This window comes from Schistocerca cancellata, chromosome 5 (genome assembly GCF_023864275.1).
Source record: "Schistocerca cancellata isolate TAMUIC-IGC-003103 chromosome 5, iqSchCanc2.1, whole genome shotgun sequence".
Lineage (NCBI taxonomy): Eukaryota > Metazoa > Arthropoda > Insecta > Orthoptera > Acrididae > Schistocerca > Schistocerca cancellata.
This window is the reverse complement of record NC_064630.1, coordinates 65,692,781-65,704,801: the sequence shown is the minus strand read 5'-3', so window position 1 is coordinate 65,704,801 and position 12,021 is coordinate 65,692,781. Positions and strand designations below refer to the sequence as shown.

Genomic DNA, 12,021 nt, shown 5'->3' with positions numbered 1-12,021 from the left:
GTATCATTGGTAAAATGATTCCTTATTATGTTTGCTCCACTTACATGTTTTTCTTACGATGTCAGGTGCCTGCAATGCCACCAGGCAGCATTCAGTCTTAACATATTGTCTGTCAGTGTAAGTCAGACATGCTTGCTTTTGTTTTAATGTTTGAACTCAACCACTGTGCCACCAGAAACATCTGAATTACATTCAGACCAGTCATAATGAGTGAACTAACCATAGTTCAAATGTTTCTAATCCAACCACATGACCATAGATACTCTTTTGTGTCCCACCTGGAAGGCGGCACGTGGGTCTGCTCCTGTGATCTGCAAAATAGGCTGAATGAAGGAAGCAAGTAGGAGCAGGAGAGGTAAAGCACTTTGGGTACTGCGTGTAAATTTAAAGATGTTTACTATAGGCAAAAACAAGTTAGTAAATGGTTACATAACTTTGCGATGATGAGCACGTATGTGCGAAGTCGTATTAGCGTTGTAAGTAGTACAAAGTCTCAATAGCAAGCCAACACACTCTGAAGTTGAAGCGACGTATCCAGGCTGTCTGTGTTTGATGAAATGGGGAGAAAGCAGAGCGGTGCTCGTTGAGCTCCACAGTATTGGCGTAGTTCGTCTGCTTTGTAGTGCCAACCTACAAGCGTGCACCTATGCTGTGGCATCGGAACTATCGATACCACAAATATGGAACCAGCTGTCAGCACTAATTAAGCATTCTGTTGGCATCGAAGCTGTGTAGGGTACAAGAAACTATTTTTAGGCATATTGTTAAAGAAATTGATTGTACTTGTGAATGTATGAAGAAGTCTGGTATTCCAAAAAGAGCCACATATCTTACAAAATGACAACAATGGAAAGATCACAAAAATTAGACGTCATATGAAGGATTATAGGCAGTTGTTCCTCTAGCTCATCATTTGTTAATGGAACAGGAAAGGTAGAACATTATGGTGATACCTGAAGGTGGTTTGTGATGTATGTAAGTAGATGGTACATAATGTGCTACCCACAAAGAAAAATGCATTCTCTGTTAATATAGTCTTCCAAAATTATATGATTTCTCTATCTGATAGTGCAGTGTATACTGATATTCTTCCACTACTCTCCATACTGCAGCAACATCCTCTTCATTGATTGATGAAGGAGGTCGACATAGGTAGGTGGTGGTCTGGAGTTACCCTGTGAAAATCAGTGACCATATGAGATCTTTCATTGAAGCAATGATCCATTATGAGTTCTTCAAAAAAATTGTATCTTAAAACTCATCTCCCTCTATTGATGCTTTAAGTTGAGACTTTTCTTACCTATTAATGGGTGGATGATCGTTTTCTTTTTTGTTTGGATTATATTCTTCCATATGTACTGTACATCTATTTCCAAATTATTGTGCCTGAAGATGAATCCTTAAGACTTCGATATCAATACCAGTTAATCTGAGTAACAATAATGACAGAGGTTTGCAAATAAATAGTACTTGTTTTCAGCTGAGAAAGCATTGGCTGCTGATGTACCACATGTTCTATTAGTAATGAAGCCACAATATTGTAATGAATTGCATGTTATCATGGATAGTATTAATGTTTCCAAAAAAATCATCTGGGGCCTCCTTACTTGATACTATACCAAACTGGTCACCTAAGTGTCTGTAGAAATTCTTGGGTTTCGGGTGTGGAACCTCCTAATAGCAAATTCCTGAAAATACTCCATTAAACTTCGGGTAGACTTAGTGATGGGGGAAAACCCCATATCCACATTGTCCACTGGCCCCAAACATCTGCTGCACTGAATGTATGTGGCGGTGAGAGCTTGATGGTACACTTTCACCATCTATGGCTCTAAATTATGCACCAGTAATACCAATCAACCTTTCAGAGACACTAAGATGAGTATTGACAGTAAATCAAAGTTCACAAGTAGATCAACCTTTCTGCATAAGATGTTCATCATTCTTTGTCTTCCATGCCTGCTAGTATCTGTCTACATTTACACATTTCTCTTTAAGGGGTCACTTTGTGATAATGAAATATATGGTCGATTTACTACATAACATAGGAAAATTCTCTTCCTGGAGAGCCCTTCAACATTAACATCAAGTTTCAACGTGTGAAAAAGTACTAGGCATATGTGAATATCATCCATTTGAAATCTGAAGGGACATACTAGGTCCTGTTAGGCACCTGATTTTATGCCGGGAAAAACAAATATGGCTGCCTCAGATAATATCTAAATTATGTGACTTTGAAATGCAACATGTCATAGACATTCATCAGGCTAGAGAGAACGAATCAGAATTCTCAGAGCTTCTGGAGAGGACAGAGGTCCAACATGAAGCATCATTGTTTAAAAATCTTTTTATCGATTCTACGCATTCATTTGTTTGCCTCAACCAGGTCTCCCAATATTACTGTTGTGGACAGTATAAGACAGCAGAGGTGGTTGGTGGTCTGCTGCACAGGCTGCTGGGAAGTCAGGTACTGTACAACATTTTGTGGTATGCCCACAGGCCCAGGAGCAGGCACCATCCCAGGTGCCAGCGTTCAACAGCCTGCAGAAGCTGCGGCGGTCAGTTTCCGGGGCACTGGGCGCTGCGCTCGGCTCACTGGGTCGTGACCTCGGTGCCAGCGATGACGAGGACGAGCTGGACCGTGGACAATGCCACGGCCAGAGGCCACCACTGGACGAGAACTGGCTGCTCAGCCGCAGCGTGCCGACCTCACTCAACGTGCACTCTGCCACGGTCAGCATGCCATCTCTCCCCACATGTTCTCTAGAATATTTTTGGCAAGGCAGTGAAAGACTAACCCTTAAGTAAAAAAAAAATCCCATATTTTTCCATGTAGTACTGTTTTAAGTAAATGTACTAACTTCACTGAGTAAGATATTGGTCTCTCCCTTAAAAGAGCACACTGGTCACTTTGGAGTTCTGCAGACAGTGCAGAACTGGTGACAGGCGCTCAGGTGGCCTTCCATCACTGACATAAGTCGTGGCATTGAAATGGTTAAGTGCAGGTCATTCACCTTCTCAAGAAGAATTGTAGGATTGATATACATAATTATAGACCTATACAGCTGACATTGATCTGTTGTGGAATTATGCTCATATGTTATGATATTTTTGGAGAACAAATGTGTCCCCAGTAAATATATCCTCAATGTGGATTCTGCAAGCAGAGAGCTAGTGAAACTCAGCTCACTCTGTTTGTCATGCAATTCAGAGCACTGTACACATTGATACCCAGGATGGTGCCTTCAGCAAGGCATTTGCTAGAGGTCTGCACTGTCATTCATTGAAGAAAAAGAGCTTACTGAATATTGGATCAAATTTTTTACTGCAATCAAAATTTGTTTGCAGGTACAACTTGACACATTGCTCTTAAAGGAAAAAATTGACGAAGGTAATTTTATGAGTATCCCAAGGATGTGTCACAGACAGTTACTGTTCACAATGTATGTAAGTAATCCAATGGATAACATCAGAAGCTCTGTGAGGCTGTTTGCAGATGATGCATTTGTCTATAAGAACAGAACAATGCCAGAAGACTGCAGCAAATTACAGCAAGACCTGCAGAGGATCAGTGATTAGTGCGAGGGTTGGCTGCTGATTCTGAACATAAATAAATGTAACGTTTTGCTTATAATAGACTACACAATTACACTACTGGTGACAATACACTGGAGACCATAACTACTGTAAAATACCTAGGAGTAACAATGAAGAGTGACCTAAAGTGAATGACCATGTAAAGCAAATAGTAGGGACATTGGCACCTGCAGAAATTTTTTCAAGGTGGAGCAAGATTCAAATCTTACCAGTTTTGATACAACTTTTTTGATGAGTTTGAAAATGTGTCATTCAGCCCGGGAACTAAGTTTGACAAGAAGTACACAAAACTTATTATGTCTCAAAAGACTGATGACTGACAGCTCAGCATTTTTAAGGTATATTACTTTGGTACCTAAACAATAAGCATGTAGCAATAGTATATGCAAAGTACATCTTTTTAGGTTACTAACATGAATATGGATGCAACTTTTTGATTTGATAATCTCAACATACAGTCTCATATGAGCATGATTAAATCCAGAACACCCAAAGAGTTGTGGAATAAAGCTAGAAAATAATCACAAACTGGAGAAACAGGAAATAAACTTTAAAACAGGCTAATTTAATGTTGATGCCATCTGTAACACTTTGCTTATCAAACATCACTTCTGGTCACATTAATGAGTTTATTGCATTACTTTTGTGATTTCTATTTTTATTGTTGATTGGCACAACTGAAGTTGAACAAATTATATTTTGAAAGCAACATTTTTTGGGGATTAGTAAGACAAACTGTGGCCTGTGGCTAATACAAGACTAGATGAATTTGCGAAATCTTCCAAAACCATTATCAAATTGGCCAGTAGAATCAACTTTTAGCAGCCTCAGAGTGCACCAAGATAATCCTCACCTCTGTCTTCCATATTCTTGTGCAGCATGCCAACTGGAATGCAGAATTTGTAGCCCAGTGACTGCATTTGGCATTGCAGACTTTCAGAAGATCCCAGTCCTCGAGACTACATTTTTTCTGACTTTAAATTTTTCACATTTTTCCCTCCCTTCTAGTGTAAAAAATTGCAGTTTTCTTTTCTGTGTGATGTGTTAGGGAATAATGAACTATAGATTCACAGACTTACTGTATGTGTGGCTGTGTTCTTCCAAGTGGACTACAATAGCTCAGACATGTCAAACTGAATGAGACTGCAAGCACTCACAAGTTTTCTTGTCCACAGAAAAGTTATAAACTACACTTGTGAATCCACTGCACATCAGTGAGAGTTATCCTTATGGGGATTGGGGATGGATGCTTGTCAGTTATATTGCAGCCATGTTTATCACCACTAGTGACAGAATCCATGTGCGAGGGTGTTTGACCAGCTCCTTTCTGCGGCTTGGTAAAGGCTGAATGAGGACTCAACATAAAAAGAGTGAAGATATTATTTTCTACAGTCCTTTAAAGACTTGTATCCATACTGACTGCTAATTAGCACCAGGACTGCAGCACCATTGAGGAATAGACATAAATTACTGTTCGTGACAACCAACGAAATCAAGGACACACTACAGTTTGTGGCAATTGCAAATGCCCAAAAGGAGTGGTCTCAATCAGTTCAAAATCAGAGACTATGTAGAACAGTGGAGCCACAACAAGTGATTACGATTGTGCAGAGATGGCATGCAAATAGGCCCAGCAGTGCTCTCTTCTGTGTGACCATACAGCTCAGTGTTATGCTATGCTCAGTCAGTGCAGAGCAGTCAAAACAGAGTGGAAATGCACAAGCAGGTGCCATTATGCTTTGTTGAAATCAAAAGGTGCAATATCTACAGGGTCAATTTAACACCCAAGCAACACAAGCCAACACTTGGGGCACCAAGCTGAAAAGGCTGTCAGACTAAGAGGGTACCAGAGGCGCCATGTAGAGTGGTACCACAACTGTTAAGACATCTAAACAGGACATACCACAATTAGTAATGATTGCTTGGGGCACTAAGCTGAGAGGGGTTCCAGTTTTGTCCAAGTGCAAGATTTGTATACAGTGCATATCACAACTGGTTCAACTTTTAAGTGCAGCAACAGGTGTTTGAACATGTCTGCATCGACAGTTCAAAGTTGCCTGCTGGGGGATGGGTTGGTGGCATGCATTCAACTTCTTCAGCTTCCACTGACCAGAAACTGTCGACACCTCAAACTGAAATGGACACGTGAACATTGTCATTGGTGTGCTGAGTGACCAAATTTAAAGTTTTTGAATGAGTCCCGCTTCAGCTTTTCCTGTAGCAATGGCTGTGTATTGTTAGATGCTACTGTGGTGTACTGTTTTGTTGAGCAGCATAGTGGACAAACACCAGTTGTGACGGTTTAGGGCACCATTGGCTACAACATGTGATCTCATGCCCTGCCTTCTGATGGGAATCTGAATAGCAACTGTTTCATCAAGAAGGTTTTAGAGCCAGACACATTGCCAGTGTTGCAGGCAGTTCCAAGGGCTGTATTTCATCAGAACAATACCTGGATAGGTGAAGAATGTCTAAATCTTCTGTGAAGAAAGAATGGTACTACTGTACATGTAGTCTTAATGTTCACTTGGCATTTCACCCATCAAACATGTATGGGATACGATCAGTCAGCAACTTGTTTGTTCTGATCCTCCAGCAACCATAGTTGATGTTTTTTGGATGTGCCTGCATACTGCGTGGAAGTGTGTTCTCTAGTAGCATATCCAGATGCTAACACTGTGCCATGATGTCCAGAGGCTCTGACTGCAGCATGTGGCAGCTTATCACCATACTGAATTACAACAGTCAAAGTGCATGTACAGTTCTGTAGTTATAAACATTTTTGTGTCTCATGTCTCTAATCTGCAGAATAAACTTAATTTTAATCACTTGTCTACCTCTTAGCAGTGCAGTTCTCATGAAAAGTAGTGTATATAGTGGTTGCTTAAGTTGCAGTATTTGTCGTTGCAGTCAGCAGTGTTAAAGTTACAGTTTAGTGGAGTGGCAGACAGCAACTGCTAGAAATTTGAGAAAATTCCGCAATGAACAGAGAGCCTGTACCCGGATTCCAGGAGTGAGCAAGTGCCTGCTCTGTCTCCATCCCCCTCCCCCTCCCCCATCCTCCGCCCCTTGCAGATGCTTATAACTATGAAAAGCAGATGCCAGGCTGAGGTTCACTGGAAGAATCGTAAGAAAGTAGAGGCTTAAAAAACAATTTTTCAGCTGATTCTTGAGTATTCATGATCAATGTGGTACCTTACCAAGTTGGACTAGTAGAAGAGAGATACAAGATCCAGCAGAGAGTGGTGTGTTTTGCCACGGGATCATTTAGTCAGCGTGAGGGCGCCACGGAGGTGCTCAATAAACCCTGGTTGCAGGTGCTACAAGAGTGGTATTGTGCAACATGGAGAGGTCTACTATTGAAATTCCAAGAGAGCACGAGGGTTGTTTTTTAAGTAAGGGCCGTTCGTGCGTATAGTCCCGTAGTTCGTGCGGACGCCGCAACAAGCCACCACGCCACTTGCCGGCATCCTTCCCGTTCACACTGATGCAAGTTGCAGCTCTGTAGCTGACGTGTACGCATCGCTGTGCTACTTTATAATGTTTACGATTATTGAATCGCCCGCCGCGTGTGAGATACGGTCAGTGATACGTTTTTTGACCGCGAGAAGCCTATCAGCTGCAGAAATTCATCGTCAGTTAACAGAAGTTTATGGCTTGAATGCAATGAGTGAAGGTAAAGTGCGTCAAAGGGTTAGAGAGTTTAAAAATGGCAGTCAAAACGTCCATGACGAAGAACGCTCAGGCCGGCCCTCTGTGATCACTGATGATTTGGTGGCTGCAGTCGAAACAAAGATTCGTGAGGACAGAAGATTCACAATTTCCACTCTTTCTTTGGAATTTACACAAATTTCAAGATCGGTTTTGTACAAAATTGTGTCTGAAAACCTAAACTTTAAGAAACTGTGTTCTCGGTGGGTACCGAGACTCCTCACAGAGGACCACAAAGGGAAGGGATTTGCCACTTCATTGGACTTTTTGATTTTTTTTTTTTTTTTGTTTTGTTTTAGGGCGCAAAACTGCTATGGTCATTAGCGCCAGGACTTTTTGATTCGTTACAAGGAAGAAGGGGATGACATGTTGAGTCAAATTGTCACTGGAGATGAAACATGGGTATCCCATTACACTCCCGAAAGCAAGCGACAATCGATGGACCGGCGCGGTGTTTTGCTAGTGAACTTTATGCCACGAGGAACGACAATCAACTCAGATGCGTACTGTGCAACTCTAAAGAAGCTCCGCAGAGCAATTCAAAACAAAAGGCGTGGCATCCTGACAAAAGGAGTTCTGCTCCTGCACGGTAACACTAGGCCTCACACCTCTCAAAAGACTCGGGATTTGATTGATTCTTTTGGCTGGGAAGTTTTGGACCATGCACCATACAGCCCCGACCTTGCTCCTAGCAATTTTCACCTTTTCCGGTACCTGAAACACCATCTTGGAGGGCAGCGCTTCAATGACGATGATGAAGTGAAAGCGGCCGTGAACTCTTGGCTGTCGGAGCAGGCGGCCGAATTCTTTAAAGAGGGAATTAAAAACTTAGTTGTACGGTATGACAAGTGCTTAAATAAACAAGGCAACTATGTAGAAAAATAGGTAAAAGTGTGTAGAATCAGAAAATAAAAGTTTTTTTACAAAAGTATTTGTAGCTTTTTAAAAAAATAAAACGGCCCTTACTTAAAAAACAACCCTCGTATGTTCTGGGAAGAGTCAGGCAACATATTACTTCCTCCCATATAAATCTCACAACATGACCACAAAGAGAGAATCTGAGAAATTAGAGTTAACTCGGAAGATTACCGACAATCATTCTTCTCATGCACCATTTGGGAATTAGATTAGATTAGATGTACTTTTCGTTTCAATAGAGCCATAGTGAGGATATCCTCCAAGGTGTAGAACATGTTGGAAAATAAGAATACACAATAAATACTTACAAAGAAAAAAAAAGATGTACTAATGCACCCTCCACAGATCTGATGTACAAACATCAAAAAACGTTTTGCATCATCCCGGTTCCTAGAACTTGTGAAGATAGACATTGACTGTGGGTATTGTATCACAGACACAGAGATGCCACTAAACCCGCTCAAAGATGTAGACAACCATGCATGAGCACAGCCTATTAGACAGAGGGGGTCCGACAGCTGATCAGTTCCAGTCCCTCCACCAGAAAGGAGGTACACGGCTCATGTTGTGTGTAGTTCAACCACGTCTAGATGGTCAATACTGTGGTTCTATTGCATGCACATTGTAATTCAACAAGGGAAGTGTCCAGGCGTCTCAGAGTGAACCAAAGTGATGTTATTCAGACATGGAGGAGATACACAGAGACAGAAACTGTCGATGACTTGCCTTGCTCAGGCTGCACGAGGGCTATTATCGCAGTGGATGACTGCTACCTACGGATTATGGCTCAGAGGAACCCTGACAGCAATGCCACCATTTTGAATAATGCTTTTCGTGCAGCCACAGGACGTCATGTTATGACTCAAACTGTGCGCAATAGGCTGCATGATGCGCAACTTCACTCCCAACGTCCAAAGCGGAGTCCATCTTTGCAACCATGACACCATGCAGCGTGGTACAGATGGGCCCAACAACATGCCAAATGGACCACTCAGGATTGGCATCAAGTTCTCTTCACCGCTGTGTGTTGCATATGCCTTCAACCTGACAACTGTCGGAGACGTGTTTGGAGGCAACCCAGTCAGGCTGAACACCTTAGACACACTATCCAGTGAGTGCAGCAAGGTGGAGGTTCCCTGCTGTTTTGGAGTGGCATGATGTGGGGCTGACGAATGCTGCTGATGGTCATGGAAAGTGCTAACAGCTGTACAATATGTGAATGCCATCCTCCGACCGATAGTGCAACCATTTTGGCAGCATATTGGCGAGGCATTCATCTTCATGGATGACAGTTCGAGCCCACATCATGCACATCTTGTGAATGACTTCCTTCAGGATAATGACATCACTCGACTATATTGTCCAAACGGGCTGTTTATGGACGATGTGACCCACCAACCACTCTGAGGGATCTATGCCGAATCACCATTGAGGAGCGGGACAATCTTTGATGAACTTGTAGATAGTATGCCATGACGAATACAGGCATGCATCAATTCAAGAGGCCATGCTACTGGGTATTAGAGGTACCGGTGTGTGCAGCAATCTGGACCACCACCTCTGAAGGTATCGCTGTATTGTGGTACAACACGCAATGTGTGGTTTTCATGACCAATAAAAAGGGCGGAAATGATGTTTATGTTGATCTCTACTCCAATTTTCTGTACAAGTTCCGGAACTCTCAGAACTGAGGTGATGCAAAACTTTTTTTGATGTGTGTAGATAGAATGAGCAAGGGGGAAAACAAATGTGTTACCAGAAATATCTCCACCACACACCATAAAGTGGTTTGTAGAATATAGATATGTACATGTGTTTATCAGTTGTACGAAATCAGTAGCATAAAGTAGGTTGATGTGGAGATGTGATAGAATGACAGAAAAGTATTATCATGTTTGGAGGTGCCCATGACGATATTGGGAATGAAGCTAGCTGATTTTCGGGCATATTGACACAGACTGTCCAGTGTGTCTACAAGAAATGGTATAGTACTCACAGCCATGTAGCACAGCATAAGAATGGTTGTTGTAAACAGACCCAGTCTGACAGCAACTGGAGACAAGCATTACGCTTTGACAATAAAAGTTGATTTCAAACCCAACAGGAATTTCTGTTGTCAGCAAATGCAGGTACACCTCAACTAGCTTCCAAGAATACATTGTGAAGGACACTGCATGCAGTGTACATTTGGAGGTGGATACCTCACAAAAGGCTACCAATCACAGCAGCACAAAAGCTGCACTTCTGCAATTTACTTAACAACATATAAACTGGACAGTAACTTAATGAAAACTGTAATCTACCCCCTCCTTCCTACTTGCAGCTATTGTCCACATGAAAGTCTTTTATGAAGATTTAAGAGGAGTGAAGATTAAAATAAACCTTCTGGTTTATTTAGCTTTTCATGTAGAGTTGGCACCTGTTCTTCTTGTTTAGGGTTCTGATTCTTGAAGCTGAAAATGTCACATTTTAGGTGTTTTGTTTTTGTTTTTACATCAATATATTTTCTCATATTTTAGTATATAATACAATCTTTTGATTTTTCACATTAACAAAGTTAAAATTACATTGTTCGCAAAAAATACAAAAATACGTCCGATCACATCAGAGGAATGCTTGCGACTCTCACATCGTGCAGAAATAACCATATTGCAAAGGGCTTACAATTTTTCTTGACAAATTTAATATCTATTAATTTTAATTATTATTTCATAAATGAATCCACAGAAAAATATAGCAAACAGACAGGATAGCATAATTAATAATAGAAAGTTAAAGTGTGCCATTAATTCATAATTTCAAATGTTTCTAAAAAATAATTTTAACTGTATATTCAGAACTAGTACTTATTGATTATAACATCAAAACTAAAGTATTTTATAAAGTAATTCCTTTTTATAAATTTTAGCATGAAATATAACATAATGTGCATAAAATTATATGAAAGCTTTCAGGAAGCAACTGAGATAATATTGACCTGTCCAAAATTCTGAAAATAATACTGTTGTCAACAAGTACTGTTGAGGAAAAGTAATGCTAGAGCATTATGTCCCATTACAAGGCATATGGTGGGGTCTGACAAGTCATGATTTTCCTGGTTTTCAAATGATATGAGGCGCGAAGTGCTGCAGCAGTGCAGTGAGGCATTTAAACTGCAATGTGTGGAGGGTGCAATTCAGGCTGGAGGTAGTTCTGTGATGTTATCTGTGCTATAGCTTGGACATGCTCTTTTCATGTTACCATGAAAATGAATTGGGGTGAAACTCTCTGGCAGATTAAAATCGTGTGCCAGACCAGGACTTGACCCTGGAAACTTTGCCACTCTTGAGTTCAGATGTTTAGTTAAACATTCTCACTGAATATGTACTGCCAAGTTTTCTACGTGATAATATACTATGGAAACTCCCATCTTCCAGGATGACAGCCACATTCACGGGGATGCACACATACATTCCCGGTTCAGTGAACACTCAGACACACTACTACATACCGTATCCACTGACCCACTAATTTATCCTGTTGGAATCTCAAAGAAATGTCTGGGACTACTTAGAACAGCTGCTTATATGTAGTGTCCCAGCAGTATGGTAGCACTGAAGAATGTGATCATCAATGAGTGGCTCTAGGTGGATATGGCATACCTGGAGAATGTTGTTGACCCTTCTCGTCACTGAACTGAGGCCATTACAGAAACCAGAGTTGGTGTTATGCAGAATTAGCGTCATTTCTCTTGAGGGTCACTAATTTTTTGCCTGGTGCACTTATGACCAAATTATCCAGTGAGTAAAACATCCC

General features: G+C 41.2%; 1 protein-coding gene across 2 annotated transcripts in view; it reads left to right on the top strand.

The window, feature by feature from the left end:
* LOC126187701 (uncharacterized) overlaps positions 1–12,021 on the top strand; it is a 248,975-nt gene that overhangs the window by 174,244 nt on the left and 62,710 nt on the right. For both annotated transcript variants that reach the window (XR_007537778.1, XM_049928943.1), the window contains exon 9: positions 2,500–2,733. Coding sequence is in view for 1 of the 2 variants with exons in the window: in XM_049928943.1 (XP_049784900.1) it covers positions 2,500–2,733 (234 nt within the window). In the remaining variant the exon portion in view is untranslated. The remainder of the gene's footprint in view (positions 1–2,499; positions 2,734–12,021) is intronic.